The 24,544-nt window shown below is 48.4% G+C and overlaps 1 protein-coding gene across 1 annotated transcript in view; it reads right to left on the minus strand.

Annotated features, from left to right (window-relative positions):
• Positions 1-667: 667 nt before the first annotated feature.
• KDM7A (lysine demethylase 7A) overlaps positions 668-24,544 on the minus strand; it is a 351,499-nt gene continuing 327,622 nt past the window's right edge. Inside the window, exons 19-20 of the mRNA XM_078668115.1 lie at positions 1,963-2,311; positions 668-900 (exon numbers count right to left, since the gene is read on the minus strand). Of these exons, the coding sequence (XP_078524241.1) occupies positions 806-900; positions 1,963-2,311 (444 nt within the window). The 3' untranslated portion in view covers positions 668-805. The remainder of the gene's footprint in view (positions 901-1,962; positions 2,312-24,544) is intronic.

A 24,544-nucleotide genomic window follows, 5' to 3' on the forward strand; every position in this document is an offset into this window, starting at 1 on the left:
GGGGCATCATCATAACCTCTTTCAAGACACAAATCTCAGCAACTGCAATGATGCACAGGCAAATCCATCTGTTTTGGGAGGAGTTTCCATCTTCTGTACAACTATTATGAGGTATGGAGAAGAAACCCTAAACTAGGGCTTGAGCACAGTGCACAACTTACAGGGCAAGTTCGCAAACAGTGAGTTTATATATATATAGATATATATACATATATCTATATATATGTATACGCACACATACATATACACTTCAGAAAATGCCTTGATTTAAAATAGAAAACTGCATCAAATCCCTGCTTAAGACTAGAACCTGAATAACAAGTGTATGCTAATCCTGCTGCTGTGGCTCTCCACTCCACTAAACATACATCAGACCAGCACAAATAAAAGCCTTCACATTAAAGTCCAAAATAAATGACTCTCAAAAAAAAGTCTTCCAAATAAATAGATGTTTCAAAAACAAAATGAATTAAAAAGGTCAATTAAAATATTTTCCAAATAAATTACTGATGAGAACGAACCCCTCATCCCCTCCAAATAATTAGCTGAGATGCTACTGGCAATAAAAAGCTCTTGGGACCCTGAGGAGAAGCTGGCTTCAGTTCCTGATTCCCCTGGCCCCATCCTTATTGCTGAGAGGGTGTGGCACAGTGAAACACGGAGTCCTCTTCCCTTTGTTCGTCAAGCAGTGTTCCATACGCAAGAGTGAAGCATGGCCGTCCAGGGCCGAGGCGAAGCAGCAGCTCCAGGCTCTGCCGGCCACAAGCTGGTCTGCGCAGGACACGCAGCGACTACATTTGCAACGTTACACAAAAAAACGCGTTTGGCTGTGGCGGTTCAGCTTCAGGATCTTCCCGAGCCGCTGCTTGGCTGTTGCCATTCCTTTCTTTGGCCGTTTGCCTGTAAACAGAAAGCGCGTTGTTACTTCAGAGGTAAAGGGACAAGCGGCACTGCAGGACAAGGACGTTAAGAAACTACATTAAGTCAAATGAACAGAGCAATTTGGCACATGAAAACCCATGTAGACTAGCAGCGCTGGGTCATTTTATAGACACCGAGTTATCAAAATGTGTAAGGCCTCCTGTGCTATCTATGCCTGTGTGGGCCCGGAGGTCAGGGGCGGAGCTTCATGGGAGGAGCTTGGGGTGTTAACACCACCATAAAAAAATATTCTGTAGTAAATAGATGGGTACCAGTGCTTTCAGTTGGGGATGGCGAGGTGTTTGTCGAATTTCATCTTGCATTTTCACATACACAGACAAAACACACTCACTCTTTTGTCTCAGTTTTGAAGGTCTCAAAAAATGTTGGTTAGTTTTAAAAATAGTGTTTCAAGTACTCCTTAAAACACTGCCCCTTAAGCTCCCTCATGCCCGGCTTCTCATATAATGTACTTTCACAAGAGGCTCCAGCGTGATTGTTGGGAAATCTAAAGTTTACACTTTCCAATCTTGCTGACTAAACTACGCCCCTGCCAGAGGTCCTCACAAAGCCATAACACTCGGTCTTTCGGTTACTCATCTTTGCTGGACTTGCTATTCAGCAAAGATGCGGACGACAACTTCATGTTGTCCTCTCCAAGAATTCCATCTGTTATCCTTAGTGTACAGCAGCTTGTTGGGTGGTGGATTTTGTTCTAAGGCAATTATATGAGAATAGGGGCATGAGGGGGCTTAAGGGGCAGTGTTTTAAGGAGTACTTGAAACACTATTTTTCAAACTAACCAACATTTTTTGTACCAGAGCAGGTACCTATAGCGTACCATGCAAAAATGTCAAGCTTAATTTGAGGTCAGAGATAATTCAATTAAACACATTTTTGCAGCTGATCCATAGCTGCTCACTTCTCCATCTGTATACTATGCCACTGAAATACCATCTAGTGTACACTGGAACAAAAAAATGCAAGGACCATAATCCGAAAGGTGGATTAGGGTCAGCTGAAAAGAGATAGAACCAATACCTTTTGTTGCTTGGTTGCTGATGGGGGGTGGGTTTGATGCAGGTCTCTTGGTTGGGTGGAGAGGTACTGTCAACGAGGTCTCACTGTAGAGCCTATCAGGACTGAGACTTCCCTCACTGAGTCGGTCACTGCCACTACTCTCAATGGAATCTTGAGTGCATTCACTGTTGCCAATTCGGTCTCTGACCCGGCAATCATCTGTACTCTCCATGGAGTCCTGAGTGCATTCACTGTTGTGCGGGCTACAGCCATCCCAACTCTCGCTCTCAGCATCACTTCCAGTTTGTCTTGCTTGTCTTGTTCTCTCAGTAAAGTTTCCACATGTGGATATCTTGTCATTACCGGCATCCTGTAAAGGTGACATGAAAAACGTTAGACACTGCAGAGTATTCAACTTTGTATACACTGTTATTTTCGTTATGAGGGTTTCGATACATTTGAATGACCACAGATATAATAAAAGCAATTTATGGATTGGTAGCAGGATAATAAATTGGTAACATTCAAAATGGGAAGAATATAATTTATTAAATTGTTATAAGAGCTTTTGGATATGGTTTCTAGCAGAAAAGGAAAATTTGACTTACCCAGTAAGCATCTGTTCTTGGCACGTAGAGCTATAGATTCACATAATTTGCATACTCCTGCCATCAAGTGTTGGGCCCGGATGTTTGCAAGTTGTTTTTCTTTGAAGAAGTCTATCCAGTCACAAGGTAGGTGACGACTCCTTTCGGTGATAGTGCGCATGGGCATCGATTTCATTGTTAGATTGTTTTCCCGCAGAGGGTGAGCATGGAGTTAGTAAAGGTGGAATAGAGATGTCCATGCGTATGTATATAAGATAAGAACTGCAATAGGCATAGGTACCCGGGGAGACGGGTGGGCACAAGTGAATATACAGCTCTACATGCGAAGAACAGATGCTTACTGGGTAAATAACATTTTGCAGCGTGAATCTTTCTGGATTCACTATGCTGTGCATATTCCGCAATCTGGTGGTTGGGTCCGGAATCGTAGTCTTTTTTCTCTTTCCTCTTTTTTTTGTCATAGCCCAGGTGGGCGTCGACGTCCCACCATTTGGTGTACCTTTGGTGACGTCGGCGTGCTTCCGGCAGAAGCTACCACCCTTGGGCGCCATCTTCAGATTCTTTTTTCCGCCGTTGGGTCTGGATCGTCGCGTGAAGCTCCAGATGTTTTGGAGGAGAAAAGAAGGAAATACAGCAACTCTTCGACGGTAAAGACCTGAGAAGATCGGGAGAAGAGGACCATCAGAGAAGAGACGACGAAGAAAGGAAAGAACTTCGAGATCTTCGACGTCCTTGGAGGAATGCGCACACAGGGGGCCCCCTGAGCGCAGGGATGTACAAGACATCCTTTAAATTCTGCAAAAACTGCCACCACAAGTTCGCGCAGAAGGACCAGCACCCGGTCTGCAACCTCTGCCTGCCAATCGACCACGAGAGCAGAGACTACAACGCCTGCTCCGTCTTCAAGCCGAAGACACTCAGAGTTCGAGAGAGACAGAGGACAGCTCACCACACGATGCAGGGCAGGGCCAGGCCCCGACGCTTTACGAACTGGGCCTCTCCACCGACGACAAGGACAACATCGCCGAAGGTCCAGATGACTTCACGGTCGCAGAGACCAATGAGAAAACGCCTGACAAGGTAGGAGAGTCTACGACCCCGAAAACCCCCACAGGGTCTCGAAAGCCAGAGGCAGACTCTCGAAAGTCAGAGCCTCGAGAGGAGCACCGGCGCCGAAAACTTCGACGACCGAAGCTGCATCCTCCGAAAAAGCGCCCAGCGGATCCTTCGAGAAGGACTCCCGGAGGCCGAAGACCAGCGAAAAGCAAAGGTCATCGAAGCAAGCCCCTGAAAAAGGGTCTTCGACTTCGAAGGAAAAGGAGCCGAAGAAAGTTTCGACAACGACGACGCCGCCGAAAAGAGCAGCCGAAACGCTCGACGACGAGCATGCCGCAGAGATGCAGAGAAAGAAAAGAAGGCTCGAGGCAGAAATTGAGAACATCCTTCAGAGAAAGAAGGACTTCGAAGAAAAGATGAGAAGTTACAGGATCCCCTCGAAGCAGACACCGGCCGTCGCTGAGGTACAGGAGCACGAGGAGTTCGAAGTCGAAGAGACGCCGTAAACGTCGTACCCCTCGGAGCATGAAGAGGAAGAAGACCTCTACTACAAAGAAGGGGATTACGGGGAGCAGCAGTCAAGCTACGGCTCAGGTTCCTCGACGGCCCAAGACCAGGAATGGCAGGACATCGAGACCGAAAACCCGGAGGAGGCTGTAGAGACATACCCCTCGAGGCCTTTGCCACCAGATGACATTGGGGCATACAATGAGGTGGTCAGGAAGGCGGCAGCAGCTTATGGAGTTAAGCTGGAAGAGGAGAAGCCAAAAGCAGATTTCCTGCTGGAAACATTGCTCCCCAGGCAGACAAGAAGCCAGTTCTTGCCCATGCTAAAGAGTATCACAGACCAGGGGAAGGAAGCCTTAAAGGACCCGGCTACATGCAGATCAGTAACGCCGAGGACGGAGAAGAAATACAAATTCTCCTCCCAGGACCCTGCTTACATCAAGGGATCCGTCACAGCAGATTCAATAATCGCTGCAACGGCCAGAAAAAGGGCAAACGTCCCAACAACATCTGGACCCCCACCTGACAAGGAAAGCAGGAGGATGGATCTAACTGGCAGGAAAATAGAGAGGAACGCCGCAACGCACTGGCGGATGGCGAACTCCAACGCCCTCCTGAATAGACATCAATACCAGCATTGGGATGAGATGGGCCAATTGCTCAAGCACCTCCCGGAACAATACCGTGAGAGGGCATCACACCTTGTGGAAGAGGGGAAAGGCATCGCTAACTCGTGCCTGAAGACAGCCTTGGATGGGGCAGAAACATCCAGCAGACTGATGGCTACCGGCATCACAGAGAGAAGGCAAGCCTGGCTCAGGATCTCAGTCTTTAAGGCTGAGGTTCAGAACAACATCCTGAACACACCCTTCAACTGTGAAACACTGTTCGGAGCCCCAGTTGATGAGAAGCTCACCCAACTAAAGAAGGACAACGAGACGGCAAGTTCAAGTTCAAGAATTTATATAGCGCGCTACTCACCCAGAGGGTCTCAAGGCGCTTGAGGGAGGGAGGGATATTTATCGAAAAGCCAGGTTTTTAGCTGCTTTCTGAAGGAGAGGTGGTTCTGTGTAAGGCGGAGGTGAGTGGGGAGAGAATTCCAGGTTTTGGGCGCTAGGTTGGAGAAGGATCTTCCTCCCATGGTGGATCTGTGGATGCGTGGAATTGCGGCGAGGGCTTGATTGGATGATCGTAGTTGGCGGGTGGGTATGTAGGACGACAGTCTTGTGTTGAGGCATTCAGGTCCTAGGTCGTAGAGGACCTTGTGCGCGTGGGTGAGGAGACGTAACGTTATTCTCTTATTGACTGGGAGCCAGTGGAGGTCTTTCAGGTGACCGGAAATGTGAGCTTGACGAGGGATGTCCAGTATGAGTCTGGCTGAGGCGTTTTGCACGGCAAGGTCCATGGGGGCCCTGCAATTCAGGGGGATGAGAAGGGGCACTCCTACACGGAGGCCGAACGGCAGGGGTGGAAACCAGCAAGGGCAATCACACCAGGCATTCCACCAGGGACAACAGAGTGACAACCAAAGTCACCAGGGCCAGCAAAGGCAAAACTGGAACTACCAGAGCAGGAGCCAGTCCTTTCGATCAAGAGGAAATGGACGGGGCCAGAGAAGGAGAGGCGGTGAACAACCCCCCTCTAAGTGACTTCACACGGAAAAAGGTGCTCTCCCACTCGAACCCTCCGGGGGAGGAGCACGGAAAAACAAAGAGGAGAGGGCTACACGGACAAGACACAAAAGAACATGCGACGCCAGTAGGGGGAAGATTGAGATTTTTTCTCCAGGAGTGGAGAAAAATAACCACAGACAAGTGGATACTCAACATTATGCAGTTCGGATACTGCATAGAGTTGGAAAAGAGACCACCAAACAGAAAACCAAAGAAAAGAGAGAACTCGGGAAGAGAGCTGCGATTACTCCAAGAGGAAGCTCAAGAACTCCTCCTCAAAGCGGCCATCGAACGGGTTCCATTCAAAGAACGGAACAAGGGAGTGTACTCAAACTACTTTCTGGTGCCAAAAGTGGACGAAAGTCTAAGACCCATCCTGGACCTACGGTTCCTAAACAAATACGTAAAGACTCAAAAATTCAAGATGACGTCCCTACAAGAGGTCATCCCGCAGATAAAGGCCGGGGACTTCTTGTCCACCATAGACCTCAAAGATGCATACCTGCACATCCCCATGAACAGGATCACTACCAATTCACAACCCTGGCATTCGGCCTAAAGTCCGCACCAAGGGTGTTCACCAAATGCCTCGCGGCAGTGGCTGCACATCTAAGAAGGAAGGGGATACACGTGCACCCCTATCTCGACGATTGGCTCGTAAAGGCAAGCTCTTACAGGACATGCAAAGATCATGCAGAACAGGTCACAAGAACGCTAGCAAGCATGGGATTCTCCATACACTGGGGAAAATGCTCGATGGAACCAGAGTAAGTGAAAATCTTCCGGGGAGCTCAAATTGACACCGTCCAATGCAGGGTGTTACCCAGCGAAAAGAGAACACTCAGCCTACTGAGGGAGAAACGTCACTACCAGAAGGGGCGAGCTCTGACAGTGAGGACTGTGAGCAAGATCTTGGGGATGATGGCGTCATGCATACACCTGGTCCCCAATGTACGCCTACAAATGAGACCACTCCAAGAGTGGCTGCAACAGCAATGGTCACAAGCTACAGGAAGTTGGGAGGATCTAGTGGTTGTAACGCACAGGGTGCAGGAAGAAATAAGGTGGTGGACCAAGGAAAGAATAACAGTAGGGAAACCTCTAACACCACCGGACCCAACAGTGACCATCACCACAGACGCATCCCAGAAGGAATGGGGCGCACACATGAACAGGCTCAAAGTGAGGGTCTGTGGAGCCCTACAGATGCAGTCAGACGCATCAATTACCTGGAATTGAAAACAGTGTTGCTAGCCCTCAAGGCTTTTCAGAAACACCTGTACAACCAGAAGGTGCTAATACAAACAGACAACACCACAACGATGTTTTACATAAACAAACAGGGGGGAACTCAATCATTCCCTCGGTCAAGCTTGGCACAGGAAATCTGGAGATGGGCTATACCACTAAAAATAGACCTGCTAGCCATACACCTGCCAGGGAAGGACAACATATAAGCGGATTGGCTCAGCAGGCAGACTTCAGCGTCCCACGAGTGGGAACTCAATATTCAGGAAACAGAGACTATTCAGGAGGTGGGGCACACCAACAATAGACCTGTTTGCAACAGGCCGGAATGCAAAATGCCAATTCTTTGCATCCAGGCAACCAGAGGCACTATCACAGGGGAATGCCCTATGGATAAGTTGGTCAAAAACATTTGCCTACGCTTTTTCCCCCCCGATACCACTGATCCCCAGGGTTCTCAACAAATGCATGACAAGCAACATGACGCTCATCCTTGTAGCACCACAATGGGCCAGGCAGACCTGGAACCCATCCACAAAGCATCACTGCAAATGCTAACAATGAAAACGGCCTTTCTGGTAGCAATCACCTGGCTACGAAGGGTGAGCGAACTGCAGGCACTCACACTGCAGGAACCCTACATCCAGATACACAGTGAAAGGGTCGTGATGAGAACAGACCCACACTTCATGCCAAAGGTGGTGTCAAGGTTCCACATGAATCAGAGTATTCAGATTCCTAGCTTCTTCCAAAACCCCACTACAAGCACCGAGAGGTCGCTCCACACTCTAGACGCAAGAAGGGCTGTGATGCACTACATTGAAAGGACGAAGGGACACAGGAAAACAAAACAGTTCTTCGTATCCTTCGCAAACAGTTACATGGGTAAACCAGTGACTAAAAACACCATAGCTCGATGGATCGCACAGACGATACAATTCTGCCACAAACAAGCGGGCCAGGAGCTAACAGGAGGAGCACAGGCCCACTCCACCAGGAAGAAAGGAGCAACAATTGCTTTTCTGGCCAACACACCAATTCAGGACATATGCCTGGCAGCAACATGGGCTTCAGTGCACACGTTCACTAAGCACTATTGCGTGGATGTACAAATGAACAAGGAGGCACAAGTAGGACAAAAGGTGCTTCAACATATATTCAACAACCAACGCTCATCTTCCACCCAACCGCCACAAAAGTAACGAAAACCGCTACAAAATCTATGCACAGCATAGTGAATCCAGAAAGATTCATGCTGCAAAAGAAATGCGTTACTTACCTGTAACTGCAGTTATCCAGTATTAGTGTCTTTCATAGATTCACATGCCTGAATCATTCCCCGTCGTCGAGACGGGAGCCCCCATTATATAAAAAAGTAATGTCCTAGAGACATACATAGAAAAGAATAGGCCTAAGGGTCTCACCTTAGTAGCCTATCCACGTCCTTTTGCAGGAAGGACCAAACAGAGCAGGCCCCAGGGGTCCCACCTTGATGGCCTATCTGGGTCCTTTTGTAAAAAGGACCAAATAAAGAAAAACAGCCAATCAGCTACTACCTCCTTCTAGAACCTTCCTGCCAGGAGCCCAAGTCTCTCAGATTTTCGTACGCACCAAGCTAGTTAGGCGTAAACTCAGAGAGAAAGGTGAGCCCTGCCAGGGGAGGCGGGAGGGTGCATGTGAATCTATGAAAGACACTAATACTGGATAACTGCAGTTACAGGTAAGTAACGCATTTCTTATCCAGTATTTGGGTGTCTTTCATAGATTCACATGCCTGAATCAGAGTAGCGAGCAATACATTATGCACATTCTGTATGGAACATCAGGTATGAGTATGTAGATAATACATATCACGTGACTATAAAGCACAAAATGCAATGGCATATAACTACAGCAAGAGAATGTGCATACCAGTAAAGGATGGAGGGATGTAGGAAGGCTCACCTCACTGGAATAGATGGCGAAGCACTGCTCGGCCCACTGCTGCATCCTTCATCAGCTCAGTATCCAGGCAGTAGTGCCTGGTGAAGGTGTGCGGGGACTTCCAGGTCGCCGCTCTGCAGATGTCCAGTATCGGCACTCCGGCGAACAGCGCCGCAGACGTGCACACGGCTCTTGTCGAATGAGCTTTGGCTCGTGAGTCTAAAGGCCGTCCGGCCTTGTCGTGACAAAAGGTGATCGCAGAAGAGATCCATCTTGAGATACTCTGCTTTGTCAGGGGCATGCCTAGCCGTGGTCTACTAAAGGCAATAAAGAGTTGGGATGACTTCCGGAAGTGTTGTGTCTTATCGATGTAGAATTTAAGACATCTCTTCAGATCTAGTGAATGCAGTGTTCTCTCGGCTGCAGTGGTGGGATTTGGGAAGAATGATCTAAGCACCACTGGTTCGTTAAGGTGGAAGTCCGAGGGGACTTTTGGAATGAAACGAGGGTTAGTCCGCAGAATGACTCTGTCTTCCCTGAATTGCAGAAAGGGATCTTGGATGGAGAGAGCCTGCAACTCACTGACCCTTCTGGCAGAGGTTAACGCCAGGAGGAGGGCCGTTTTCCAAGAGAGAAACTTGATCTCCGCCTTATGGATGGGTTCGAAGGGATGCTTCATCAGCTGATGAAGAACCACATCGAGGTGCCACGATGGAGGAATTGGTCGTGGTCGTGGAAAGGACCTGAATAGGCCTTTTAGGAATTGTTTGATGAGTCTGTCCGCCCACAGAGATGGGCCCGTAGCCGTCCTTGTGAACCTTGAAATCGCCGCTAGATGCACTTTGATGGATGCATGTGCAAGGCCTGATTGCGCAAGATGCAATAAGTATGGCAGCCGCTGCTGTGGAGTGGCATGGAAGGGGTGCAAGCCATTATCCACACACCAGGAACAGAATCGCTTCCATTTTAGTGAGTAGGTTTTGTTAGTGCTGTCAGCTCTAGCTTTCGCAAGGACATCTCTGCACTCCTGCGGGATGTTCAGGTGGCTGAATTCGCGGTATACAGGAGCCAGGCTGACAACTTCAGAGAGCTCAGATTCGGGTGGAGGACCTGCCCTTGGGACATCGTGATCAGGGACGGTAACTGCTGCAGGCGAAGAGGGGGCCGGGCAGAGAGGTGATGAAGCTCTGTGAACCAGTGCTGCCTCGGCCAGGATGGAGCAATCAGGATCAGAGTGCAGGGTTCTGATTTCATCTTCCTGAGAACCCTGGGTATCAGTGGGAATGGCGGAAAGGCGTACACAAATACGTTGCGCCATGCGATGGAAAATGCATTCCCGAGGGTTCCCGAGTGGTGATGCCTGCTTGCGGAACTTGGGCATTTGGCGTTCTCCCTGGTGGCAAAGAGGTCTATTTTCGGGGTGCCCCACTCCTCGAAGATGCTGTCCAGCACCCAGCACCTCCATGTCCAGTTCCCATTCGTGGGAAGGAGATCTCTCCCTGCTCAGTGCGTCCGCCAAGACGTTGTCCTTGCCCGGGACATACTCCGCTTTCAACGTTATTCCATGTTCCAGAAGCCAGTTCCAGACTCTTTGCGATTCTCGAGATAACGAGATCGAACGTGTACCCCCCTGTTTGTTCAGGTAGTGCATCGTCGTGGTGTTGTCCGTCCTGACGAGCACTGGGGAGTTTCGAATGCGTGGTAGAAACGCCTGTAGAGCCAGGAGGACTGCTCTTAACTCCAACAGATTGATATGGAGCTTGGTTTCCTGTGTCGTCCATTTGCCGTTGATCTGGAGTTCCTGGAGGACTGCTCCCCAACCTTCCAGGGATGCGTCCGTAGTTATTACGTGTGGTTCTGCAGGGAGCAGGAACGGCAGACCCCTTGACAGATGGTTGAGTGATGTCCACCATTGTAAGTGGTTGATAATGGGTCGAGTGACTCGTATGCGGTCCTCGAAAGAACCTGTGGCTTGTGTCCATTGCTTTGTCAGTTCCTCTTGGAGTGGACGCATTTTCAGGCGGCAGTGGGGAATGAGCAGTATGCATGAAGACATCATGCCGAGGAGGGACTTGGACGTGCGGACCGGAAGTCTTCCGCGAAGCCACTGCCTTGGCCAAGGAGATGAGTTTGACCTTTCTCTCCTGAGAGGGGAAAGCTTTGACACGCTCCGTGTCCAGAGTCGCTCCAAGGAACGTGATGACCTTGGTGGGTTCCAGAGTCGACTTTTCGGTGTTGAGGGTCAGTCCCAGGCGGTGGAAAATATCCAGACAGGCGCTGGAGGATGTGGCTGCGGCGGCCGCTGTTGGTCCCTTTACCAACCAGTCGTCCAGGTATGGAAACACCTGGTGGCCTTGCTGATGAAGGAATGCTGCCACGGGTGATAGGCATTTGGTAAATATCCTCGGGGCAGACTTGAGGCCAAATGGAAGGACACGAAATTGGTAGTGGTGTCCTGCCACCGCAAACCTGAGGAACTTCCTGTGCCCTTTGAGAATAGGTATATGGTAGTAGGCGTCCTGAAGGTCTAAGGACGTCATGTAGTCCCCTTTCTCCAAAAGACCAAGGATTTCTTGCAGAGTCACCATACGGAACGATTGTTTCTTTAGGAACACGTTGAGTGCCCTGAGGTCCAGGATTGGCCGCCACTTCTTTCCTTTTTTGTGGATTAGGAATAAGTGAGAGTAGAAGCCTTTTCCCTTGCGGGCCCGTGGAACTCTCTCTATCGCTCCCTTCTTTAGCATGGAAGCTATTTCCTGAAGAAGTAACCGTAGGTGCCTGTGGGATCGTTGGCAAGGTGGTGTCGTTGGGGGGATTGAGGTGAATTCTAGGGAATGTCCAAATCGAATGAGTTGGAGTACCCACCGATCCGTCGTTATAGTTTGCCAATTTTTTAGGAAGTATGTTAGCTTTCCTCCAAGTCGTAAAGAATGTAGTGGTGGAGGGGCTAGCCGGGGAGACAAGTCATTGTCTGTTGCCAGCAGGTCGTTTTTGGCCCTTTCCTCGGTAATTGGATTTGCCGTAGGAAGACTGGCGTCCCTGTTGTGGTTGCCGCTGTTGAAATTGCGGTTTGGACTGTGAATATGAGTAGGAAGACCGATTTTGATAGGAACCTCTGTACGCAGGTTGGCCTCTTCCCCTGTTGCCACGAAAGGACTGGGTCCGGAATTGTAGAGTACCCAGAGCCTTGGCGGTGTCCGTGTCTTTTTTAATGGTGGTGAGGGCCGCGTCGATCTGTTCACCAAAGAGGTGCTGGCCATCGTAAGGCATATCTAATATCCTGGTTTGCACCTCCTGGCGGAAAGTGGTGGCCTTGAGCCAACCCTGTCGTCTCAGGACTGCAGCCCCTGCCAGTTGCCGGAAACCAGTCATGGCGGTGTCAATGGCACAGTCGATGAGCTCTGAAGCAGAGGTCTGGCCTTCTAAGAGAAGTGAATGTGCTTCCTCTCTGAGATCTTCCGGCAGATTCGAAAGATAGGGCGCAATGTCCGCCCAGAGTTGGCGATTGTAACGGCCCGGTAGAGCAATTGAATTAGCCACTTTCACCGTCATGGCCGACGTGGTAGTGAAGCGTTTGCCAACGGCATCCAGTTTCCTGCCCTCCTTGTCAGGAGGCGTCGACAGAGGCGAGGCTGGATTTCGTGAGTTCTTCTGTGCCGCTTGAGTCACCACGGAATCTGCTTTAGGGTGACCTGTCAGGCATGCTGGTGCCGATGAGGTGGCCTTGTATTTTTTATCAAGCCTGGGCACTACCACCTGTATAGAAGCAGGAGTTTGCATGAGTTGTTTGCCCTGCTTCCATATAAAGTCAATGATTGGGATTGACCTTGTGGACTTCTTAGTGGGCTCCTTGAAATCGTAAAGGAAGCATTCAGTTTCCTGAGTTTCCATGGACATATGGAACCTCTTGGCAGCCCGCTCAATGATGTTGTGGAATCCACCGATGTCTGCGGGTGGAGACTCCGAGGTCTGTGGATCCGGAGAGGCTGGAGAATGTGCCACATAGTCCTGGTCTGCATCCGGGTCCGACTGGTCGTCATCGACTTCACCTTCCTCCTGTTCCCTCTCCTCTTCATCAGATGAGGGAGCGTCCTGAATTGGTACCTGTGCCTTTTCAATGACCAGGGGAGCTGGCTTATGGCGAGATGAAGGAGCTGGCGCCTGTGCAGCTGGAAGTGCAGGCGTAGAGGGTTTCTCCGGGAACCTTTCCTTATAATCCTTTATGAGGAATTGTAGGTCTGAGACAATGGATGCGGGGAGACACCATAGGAGTAACCTGTGTCTGGGATGGAGGTTGGACCGGTTGTTGTACAAGGTCTTCCTCCTCTTTCGGCTCCTCGTCTGTGGTTTGGCACTTCAGTACCAGGTCTGATGGACTAGTAGCTTGCGTAAAGGAGTCCTCGTCCGACTCCTGACCTTGCAAAAGACAGGCCGGAGGTAGTTGTTGTACCCTACCGGGCGACGTCTGAAGTGGCGTAATAGGCCGTTTAGTAATTTTGACCGTGACATGGCTCACTTGCGGTGGAAAGGCATCCATGGCGTGTGATAAGAGTGCAGACTCCTTCCATGGTCCTGTAGACGTCGACGCTGGAGTCGACGGCGCCGTGGCAGGTTTTTTCGCCGACGGTAATTTACTCGTCGTCGACGGTGGTTGCGACGACGGTGTCTTCATCGACGTCATTTTCGTCGACGGCAAGGTCCCCGCCATCGACGGCGCACCCGTCGTCGACGGCTTTCCCACCGTCGACGGGATGTTCCTCGTCGACGAGGTAGACTTCGCCGACGGCGTTGTTTTCGTCGGCGGTGTCGTCTTCGGTGTCTTCGACGATGGTCTCGTCGTCGACGACGATATCTTCGTCGTCGATGGAGTGACCGGGATGGTCGACGGCCTAGGTCTACTCGCCGACGATGAAGGCGTTGTCCTCGTCGTCGAGGAGGAAGCCGACGATGCCGTCGTCGTCGACACTGTCGTCGTCGAGACAGTTTTCTGCGCTGAATGAACCATCGACGCTGTCATCGTCGGGACCAGCGGCTGCTTCCTGGGGACAGGAAGGTCCTTGCCAGACACAGATGTCTTGCCCTCTGAGGACTTGTTAGAAGTCTTCATAGGAGGGGTGTCTGTGGGGCTAGGGGAAGAAACCCTTGGCCTCTTCAAGGAAAAATGCGAAGCTCCAGACACACTCTCACCTTCCGACACCAAGTCATCTGTCTTGGTCTTGAGTCTGTTGAGCCATAGTAGTAGTTGTCCTTCTCGGTCCTTGAGGGTCTTGTTCGAGAAGGTCCGACATATTTCGCAGTCCTTTGCCTGATGGTGAGGGTAGAGGCAATATAAACATGTTTCATGCTTATCCTCTATATGAAGTCTTTTTTTGCTGCCGGAGGAACAGGCCCGGAAAAGACCTTTCTTCTGGCTATCAGACATAACTTTAGAAGACAAAGTCGTTTGTGAAGAAAAAGAGAAATTCCTGAGGAGAACTCAGGTGGAGACTCCCTAGCACAACGTGCGGTAGAAAATCTGAGAGACTTGGGCTCCTGGCAGGAAGGTTCTAGAAGGAGGTAGTAGCTGATTGGCTGTTTTTCTTTATTTGGTCCTTTTTACAAAAGGACCCAGATAGGCCACCAAGGTGGGACCCCTGGGGCCTGCTCTGTTTGGTCCTTCCTGCAAAAGGACGTGGATAGGCTACTAAGGTGAGACCCTTAGGCCTATTCTTTTCTATGTATGTCTCTAGGACATTACTTTTTTATATACCGGAGGCTCCCGTCTCGACGACGGGGAATGATTCAGGCATGTGAATCTATGAAAGACACCCAAATACTGGATAACGAATAGTTTCTTACCTGTCGGTGTAGTTTTGCAGCTTGAAGATCTTTCTGGATTCACTAGCGAACCCACCCGCCTCCGCCAGAAAGATGAGGCTGGAGAGGAAGGTGGAAACACATAGAAAAGAAAGCAAGTTGAAGCCTACAAGATATGTGAAAAGATACGTGAAAAGAATTACGTTGAAAAAACGATTAACAAACATAGCCATGGATTCACTACAAACACAGAAAAGAAAAAAGAGACAGAAAAAAGAATCCGAAGATGGCACCCAAGGGTGGTAGCTTCCGCCGGAAGCACGCCGACGTCACCGAAGGTACACCAAATGGTGGGACGTCGACGCCCACCTGGGCTACGGAAAAAAAAAGAGAAAAAAAAAGACTACGATTCCGAACCCAACCACCAGATTGCGGAATATGCACAGCATAGTGAATCCAGAAAGATCTTCAAGCTGCAAAACTACACCGATAGGTAAGAAACTATTCGTTTTCCGTTCGAGGTATGTGAGCTGTAGATCACATGCTTTGCATAGACTATACAGCAGTATTCTCCCAAAGGCGTAGCTAACCTGTAGCTGTTGCTGTTGTTTGTTCTACAACAGTGTTCGAAGTACTGCATGGCCTACATTAACTTGTTGTCTCGCTAACACATCTACACAATAGTGCTTTGTGAATGTGTGTGGTATAGACCATGTTACAACCTTAAAGATGTCAACTATGGGAATGCTTCCTAAGAAAGCCATAGTAGACCCTATTTTGCTAGTGGAATGCGCTCTAGGGGGTATGAAAGTACTTTTTGCTTTTGCATCACATGTTTGAATATATTTAACAATTCAACTAGCAATACCGGATTTGGATATAGGATTACCTTTGTGAGGTGGAGCAAAAGCAACAAAAAGTGTTTTGTCTTTCAAAATGACTATGTTCTTTCTATGTAATATGACATCTAAAGTGTGTAAAGCTCATCTGCCACTGAATCTGGTTGGGGAAAGAACACAGGTAACTTAACCAACTGATTGATGTGAAAGGCAGATGCTACTTTAGGTAGAAATTGAGGGTTGATACGAAGAACCACTTTGTTTTTATGAAGCTGGAAAAAAAGGGGGTTCTATGGTTAGTGCCTGTAGCTCACCCACTCTCCTGAGTGAAGTGATTGCAATGAGGAAATACATTTTCCATGAGAGAAATTGCAGTTCACATTGATGCATGGGTTCAAAAGGTGGGCCAATTACTAGTGTAAGGACTATGTTAAGATTCCACACGGGGGCAGGTGGGAGTCTTGGCGGAATAACTCTTTTAAGTCCTTCCATAAATGCTTTGATAACTGGTATTCTAAGGAGAGACCAGTGCTGCCTATTGTGAAGGTGCGCAGCTATTGCAGCAAGATGTAATCGGATGTCTGTGTAAGCTAATTCTGACTACTGCAAGTGTAATAAATAACAGATGCTATTTTGTATGGAAGCATCCAGAGGATTGATATTGTTATTATTACAATAGATAACATATCGTTTCCACTTGGCTGCATAACCAGCTCTTGTAGTGGGCCTTCTGGCCCCTTTGATAATGTTCTTACAGTCTGGTGGAAGATTTAGCTAACCAAACTAAGACTTCAGGATGCTGATCGCTAGGTTGAGTTCTTTGGGATCTGGGTGCCTGACTTCTCCATGGCTCTGTGTCAAGAGACTGGATGTGTGGTGTAGCTTTTGATGTGGAACTATTGTCAGTTCCAGCAGGGTGCTGAAGCAAGGTTGACGGGCTCATAGCTATCAAAATCAGTGAGAGGGATGTTAACCTGAGTTTCCAAACCACTAATGGAATGAGTGGGAGAGGCAGAAAAGCGTAGGCAAATATCTCTGACCAGTTCATCCATAGTGCATCGCCTTTGGAGAGCGGGTGTGGATACCTGGAGGAGAAGCTTGGGCATTTTGTGTTTCCGTGTGTGGCGAAAAGAACAATTTAAGGAAAACCCCAATTTTAAAAGTACGGAAGGAGACATTGAGGGTGAAGTTCCCACTCGTGAATCTGCTGCCTCTGTCTGCTGAGAAGATCGGCAACCAGATTGTTTACTCCTGGATGGTGTTCTGCTAGGAGATATATTTTGTGGTGTATAGCCCATTTCTAAATGGCTTGAGCTAGGCGTGACAGATCGAGTGTGTGTCCCTCCCCTGTTTTTGTATATAGTACACAGCTGTCATGTTGTCGGTTCGGACTAGGACAGCTTTGTATACAAGGTGAATTTGAAAAGCTTTGAGCACTAGAAACACTGCTAGCAGCTCTAGATGATTTATGTGGAGAGCCTTTTGCTTTTGATTCCACAAGCCTTGAATTGTGCGATTGTGGAGATGAGCTCCCCAAGCAGTGAGCGATGAGTCTGCGGTCCGCATTTCCTGAGGAACAGGGTCTATGAAGGGCCGTCCTTTTGATGAGTTTAATGTGTTTCACCACTGCAGAGAGCGAGGAGTATGGCCGTCTACCAACACTAGATCGGTTTAGAGACCCTGCGACTGGTTCCACCAACTTGCTAAGCATTCCATAGCCTTGCAGGGGGAACAATCATTGCGCTTCGATGCCACATCAGGGGTAGTAAGTGATAAATAAATGCAATTACAATTATGCAAGAGGCCATCATTCCCAGCATACACACCCGAGCTGGAAGTCAGTGAGGGGCTTAAACAGACCAATTAAAGACTGAATATTGCGAATTCTGGCTGCATTGGGAAAAGCTAGAGCTTTTTGAGTATCTAAAGTGGCTCCTAGATAGCCTAGAGTGTTGGAAGGTTGTAGATGAGACTAACACATTGACTGTAAACCCCAGCTGGTGCAATAATTGCAGTGTTATGCGAGTGTACTGAAGACACTTAAGGTACATATTGGCTTTGATGAGCCAGTCGTCCAAGTACGGGAATACATGAATGTGTTGTCTTCACAGGTGAGCAGCTATTACTGCCAGGCATTTCGTAAACACTCTGGGAGCAGTGATGATTCCGAAAGGAAGCACTTTGAACTGGTAATGCTGCCCGCTACTACAAATCTGAGATATTTGCGATGAGCGAGATGTATTGGAATGTGGAAACATGCGTCCTTTAAGTCTAGAGTAGACAAAGTTGCCTTGTTGTAAAAGTGGGAGCACTTGTTGGAAGAGTCACAATGTGAAAAGGATTTGATTGTATGTAATGATTTAACTCTGTGGGGTCTAAAATGGGGCTGAGAGAGCCGTGCTTTTTGAGTATTAGAAAGTACAGAGAGTATATACACCCAACCCATGATATTGTATTGGTATGGGCTCTATGGCTCATTTTAAAAGGAGAGACTGAACCTCTTGTTTGAGGAGGTGTAGATGGTCTGGTGACAATTTGTGTAAACGCGGAGGGATGTTTGGAGGATTGTGGTAAGTTTCAGGCAATAACCAGTTTGTATAATACCTAGCACCCATTTGTCTGTAGTTAGTGATTGCCAGGTAGGAAATTGTGAAATATGTCTACCGACAGGTGTTGAATGATGGGGGGGGGGGGATGGGGGGAAGGGAAGTGTAGGCAAGTCACTGTTTGTTATTTGAGAGGGAGGTGGTGTGTTGGAACCTCTACCTTTGCCAGTATTGCCTCTGTAGTTTCCTCTAAAGAAGCCTTTTGAAAAAGAGGGCTGGTTGTTGCCATTGTACGGTGCAGAGGCAGTGTTTGAAGAGATACTCTTGGACCTCTCACGATAGAAGGTGCGCGAAAGGAACCACGAGTAGAAAGGGACTGTAGGGCACCCAAAGACTTTGCCATGTCTGTGTCCTTTTTCATTTTCTTTAAGGACATGTCTACTATAGGACCAACAAGTTGTTTCTTGAATGGTGAGTTGAGAATGGAAGCCTGAACTTCAGGGTAAATCCCAAAATTCTTAACCATGCGTGTCTTCTTGGTAACACATGGTATTGATGGCTCTAGCTGCAGTGTCAGATGCATTGAATGCACACCTAACGGAAGATTTAGGTATGAGTTTTCCTTCTTGCACTAAGTCTTGAGCTTTGGATTTATGCTCATCGGGTAAGAACTGGAGTAATAATTTGCAGCTTGGGAGGCTACTCTTACCAGAAGCGTTTATGAGCTTAGACTTTGTCCAGAGGTGGAGCACCCCCGATATGAATTGGCCCATTTACGGGCAATAGAAACCACTATGGAGTCTAAGGGTAACTGGCCCTTGATGAAAACAGGTTTCTATTTTTTGTCTATCTTGGGAGTGAGAATGAGTGCACGAACAGGATAGTTAAATAGGCCATCCACATGTCTCAACATACTCTTGAGCATAGGAAGTGTGTGGGTGGATCTTTGGGAACTACTAAGGGTTTCAAAGAGGAAATCCTCCTCTAGGGATTCCTTATGTAATTGCACCCAATGGCATTCAGCAGCTCTACTTAGAAGCACTATATAGCCTACATTGTCATCTGGTGGAGAAGGCTTAGTAGGATAAAGGTCAGGATCATTATCTGTGGGAGAGTCTGTATTATAGTCCTTCCTGGGGTCTGTAGGTGAAGGATCATTGCCCTCATCCCCATCCTCCTGATCATCAGGTGAATATGGCAAATTAGTAGTAGTAATTGGTAAATGCTGTGTTTCTGGGGTAGGAGGTTATGTGGGTGGGTGGGGGGGAAGAGGAGGAGAAGGGTTAGTAGCAACATGTTTCCTTTTCAAAGGAATGTGATAAGTGTCCTCCGACTCAGATCTGCTTTTATGTGGCAATCTGGTTGCAACATGTCCAGTGTTTGGATGAATGTATAGTTCTTCGTTTCGGATCCAGTTTTGCAGGAGGGACATCGAAACGGGGCTCCTTTGGTGGGATCAGAGCATCTTTATTTTTCTGTGCCTAAGTTTTCGGTGTCTGTGTCTTTGGTGGAGGATTTTGGTTCCGAAGAAGGTTTTGGTGTTGAAGGAGTTGGGCCTGAGACAGGTTTCGACCTCGAAAGTTTCCGTTTGGTGCCCAAGTGTGGACGACTCAATCTAGAGCTAGAAGGCTTTAACATGTGTTTCTGTGCCGAGCTGGCAGTCGAGGAGTTGGAAACATTTTCTCTGTGCCAACCGCGGCCTGAAGGCAGAGGTGGAACCGGAGCCTTTTTCTTGGGCTGAGTAGGACTTGAGGGCGAGGGAGGTTTGGTACTCACGATACGCTGACCTTGCGGAATGTCTTTATCCATATCAGAGCAGGATTCGGAGACGGATATAGGATCCTCCGGTTCTTCCTCGGCCCCTAGTGCATCGCTGGTGTCTTGTTTGGAATCCTCTCCGTAGAGGTCCGTAATGGATCTGGCGTTTTGGGTCTGCATGTCGTGACGTCGAGCTCGACGGTCGCTGAGTGTTTTCCCTTTAACTTAAAGATTTACACGTGTCGCAGTCCTGGTTGTTGTGGTCCAGAGGTAAGCAAGTTGCACACTTCGTTGGTGCACAGGAACTTTACGTGGCACCGAAGGCAGAATTCAACTGGAGTCTGTTCCATCAACTGCGAGATGGACGGACGTGGGTAGGCCAGACGGCCTTCCACAGGTTTCCCGATCAGAAAAAGCTTTGTATTTGATATATGTGGAGAAAGGAGAATACGCGATCGAAAACAATACCGTCGAGGGTAAGTGGATTGCACACAGAGGGGAACCCGAGAAAATGTCTTCGGAGCGCAGCAATACGCGTCTGAACCCGATGGCGGAAAAAACCCCAATCTAACAATAGAGTTGATGCCCATGCGCACTATCACCAAAAGGAGGAGTCACCTACCTCGTGACTGGAAAGACTTCTTCAAAGAAAAACAACTTGCAAACATCCGGACCCAACACTAGATGGCAGGAGCATGACAAGCACGTGATCTACAGCTCACATGCCCCGAACACAGGTTTTTCAACTAAAGTAGAATCGTCCCCAGGATCTTTACCTGTCAAAGACCCAAAAAAGTAAGAAAACACCCTTACATTGAAAGTTCATTGTGGAGAGGGGCAAGCTTTCTTCTGATCAATTAAGAATGCTCCAGCTGCTGTAATTAATTTAGATCTCAAAATTTAATTTTAGTGGTAGAGCAGCATAATTCATGCACATCTGTAATTATTAAGATTAATCTCATAAAAGCGAATGGTAATCATTGGCAATATTGTTAACACTGACAAAGATCTAATAAAGGTTCGATCTGATCTCCTATTAAGGTTTCCCGAAGACCGCAGTAGCCATCTCTTGAGAAACAAGTGCACAATGTTTCAATTGTGAAACCCTACATGCTGTCAACCCCTGCGCCTCCTGTGTTGGATATTTTCTAAAGATTCACATGTTAATTAAACTCACCTCTTCATTGAACTGCAAATTAATTCCATTAATTCCAAAAAAGTAACTCCAGAAGGAAAATGTTATGTACCCTTTAATCATCTACTCAGATTATATTGCTCTGCATACTCGTGTTATCTAGTGATGAGTGTGGGCATGTGAAAGTTTTCTTTTCTTTGAAGTTTCCGCTCACAAGACTATTTGTTACTCCAACTTTAGACCACAATACACCTGGACAAAGACTCCAAGCTCAGAATGTTTTCTTCAGCAGGCGAGTAATGTTGGTGAAGTGTAGGAATAAGACATAATGAATTATCCTGTGTAATAAAATCTGTTACACTCTTGCTAAAAAACATTTTTTTTACAAAGCACCTGAATGAATAAGTGTTTATCACATGACAGCAAAGTCTTCCACAGCACCGTTGCGGAGTACCTGTAGAAAACAAATTCAAAGTAGTTGCATGGTCCTCTCTGCATACCTTTGCTAAGCATTACTATTTACACTCTGGTGACAAGAGACAATCACCTTGCCCGCTCTGTACTTCAAGATTTGCTAATCCAAATGGCTGTTTCTCGACACTCTCCTCCGTCTAGTTACTGCTTGAGTATTTATTCAAAAGGTGAGGAATCTACAGGTAGAATTATCCATCAGAAGGAAAGTTACTTACCTTTAAGAACAATCTTTCTGGTGCGTACTCTATTCCTCACTTACCCAGCCACTACCACTCTTATGAAAACCATTGAACCTTCCCCTTTTTAGGTCTCGGCAACGAGAACTATTGTCGCTGAGTAAGCTTGCAAGGGAGTACAAAGCGGTGCACGAGCCGACCAGGGTCTGTGGACGCGCACACACAAAGGCAGGCAGGCAGGCACACACCAGACACACACAGACAGACACACGCACGCACACACACACACACACGCACACACACACTCCCTCTCTGCCCACTCCCTCTCTGCCGCCCCCCCCCCCTCTCTACCCCCACTCACCGGGCTCTTTCCCTCTGCAGCGGGTCGGTCATGGCAGCAGGCAGGCTCGGTGTCTTCTCCGGCGATCTTCAGCTGATGTGCACGCTCACGCTGCGTCTCCTGCGCGCCCACCACGCTGTTTCGCGCCCGTTGATCCTGAGCTTGTGATTACTACTCCTTGTAACCCGGATTCTAAATTACTATTTCTTGGTTCTCTAACTCCACTCTGTTGATTCGTAACAAACTGATATTCAGCACATTTCACAGTCTCGCTTTTGCTCCTCATAAATACAATAAGATTATTTTAAGCAATGTCTACCCTTCTTTTGGTTCTGTGCCTATTATGCTTCGGACTATAGAGTTTTAGAAAGTGTGGTGGAAGATTCCATGATATCAGTGGTGTGCACAGTGCAGAGTACTGAGTGTGCAGAGTGCAGAGTAGTGAGTGCAGAGTAGTGAGTGCAGAGTAGTGAGTGCAGAGTAGTGAGTGCAGAGTAGTGAGTGCAGAGAGTGGGCAGAGAGTGTGCAGAGTAGTGAGTGCAGAGTGAGTGTGCGCGCAGAGTAGTGAGTGCAGAGGAGTGAGTGCGCAGAGTAGTGAGTGCGCAGAGTAGTGAGTGCGCAGAGTAGTGAGTGCGCAGAGTAGTGAGTGCGCAGAGTAGTGAGTGCGCAGAGTAGTGAGTGCGCAGAGTAGTGAGTGCGCAGAGTAGTGAGTGCGCAGAGTAGTGAGTGCGCAGAGTAGTGAGTGCGCAGAGTAGTGAGTGCAGAGTAGTGAGTGCAGAGTAGTGAGTGCAGGTATGTGCAGTGCAGGTATGTGCAGTGCAGGTATGTGCAGTGCAGGTATGTGCAGTGCAGGTGAGTGCAGAGTAGTGAGTGCAGAGTAGTGAGTGCAGAGTAGTGAGTGCAGAGTAGTGAGTGCAGAGTGAGTGGGCAGAGAGTGTGCAGAGTAGTGAGTGCAGAGTGAGTGTGCAGAGTGAGTGTGCAGAGTGAGTGTGCAGAGTAGTGAGTGCAGAGTGAGTGTGCAGAGTGAGTGTGCGCGCAGAGTAGTGAGTGCAGAGTGAGTGTGCGCGCAGAGTAGTGAGTGCGCAGAGTAGTGAGTGCGCAGAGTAGTGAGTGCGCAGAGTAGTGAGTGCGCAGAGTAGTGAGTAGTGAGTGCAGAGTAGTGAGTAGTGAGTGCAGAGTAGTGAGTAGTGAGTGCAGAGTAGTGAGTAGTGAGTGCAGAGTAGTGAGTGCAGAGTAGTGAGTGCAGAGTAGTGAGTGCAGAGTAGTGAGTGCAGAGTAGTGAGTGCAGAGTAGTGAGTAGTGAGTGCAGAGTGAGTGTGCGCGCAGAGTAGTGAGTGCGCAGAGTAGTGAGTGCGCAGAGTAGTGAGTGCGCAGAGTAGTGAGTGCGCAGAGTAGTGAGTGCGCAGAGTAGTGAGTAGTGAGTGCAGAGTAGTGAGTAGTGAGTGCAGAGTAGTGAGTGCAGAGTAGTGAGTAGTGAGTGCAGAGTAGTGAGTAGTGAGTGCAGAGTAGTGAGTGCAGAGTAGTGAGTGCAGAGTAGTGAGTAGTGAGTGCAGAGTAGTGAGTGCAGAGTAGTGAGTGCAGAGTAGTGAGTGCAGAGTAGTGAGTGCAGAGTAGTGAGTGCAGAGTAGTGAGTGCAGAGTAGTGAGTGCAGAGTAGTGAGTGCAGAGTAGTGAGTGCAGAGTAGTGAGTAGTGAGTGCAGAGTAGTGAGTAGTGAGTGCAGAGTAGTGAGTAGTGAGTGCAGAGTAGTGAGTAGTGAGTGCAGAGTAGTGAGTAGTGAGTGCAGAGTAGTGAGTGCAGAGTAGTGAGTAGTGAGTGCAGAGTAGTGAGTGCAGAGTAGTGAGTAGTGAGTGCAGAGTAGTGAGTGCAGAGTAGTGAGTGCAGAGTAGTGAGTAGTGAGTGCAGAGTAGTGAGTGCAGAGTAGTGAGTAGTGAGTGCAGAGTAGTGAGTGCAGAGTAGTGAGTAGTGAGTGCAGAGTAGTGAGTGCAGAGTAGTGAGTGCAGAGTAGTGAGTAGTGAGTGCAGAGTAGTGAGTAGTGAGTAGTGAGTGCAGAGTAGTGAGTGCAGAGTGCAGAGTAGTGAGTGCAGAGTGCAGAGTAGTGAGTGCAGAGTAGTGAGTGCAGAGTAGTGAGTGCAGAGTAGTGAGTGCAGAGTAGTGAGTGCAGAGTAGTGAGTGCAGAGTAGTGAGTGCAGAGTAGTGAGTGCAGAGTAGTGAGTGCAGAGTAGTGAGTGCAGAGTAGTGAGTGCAGAGTAGTGAGTGCAGAGTAGTGAGTGCAGAGTAGTGAGCGCAGAGTGCAGAGTAGTGAGTGCAGAGTGCAGAGTAGTGAGTGCAGAGTAGTGAGTAGTGAGTGCAGAGTAGTGAGTAGTGAGTGCAGAGTAGTGAGTGCAGAGTAGTGAGTGCAGAGTAGTGAGTGCAGAGTAGTGAGTGCAGAGTAGTGAGTGCAGAGTAGTGAGTGCAGAGTAGTGAGTGCAGAGTAGTGAGTGCAGAGTAGTGAGTGCAGAGTGCAGAGTAGTGAGTGCAGAGTAG

This window comes from Lissotriton helveticus, chromosome 1_1, assembly GCF_964261635.1.
Source record: "Lissotriton helveticus chromosome 1_1, aLisHel1.1, whole genome shotgun sequence".
Taxonomy (NCBI): Eukaryota; Metazoa; Chordata; class Amphibia; order Caudata; family Salamandridae; genus Lissotriton; species Lissotriton helveticus.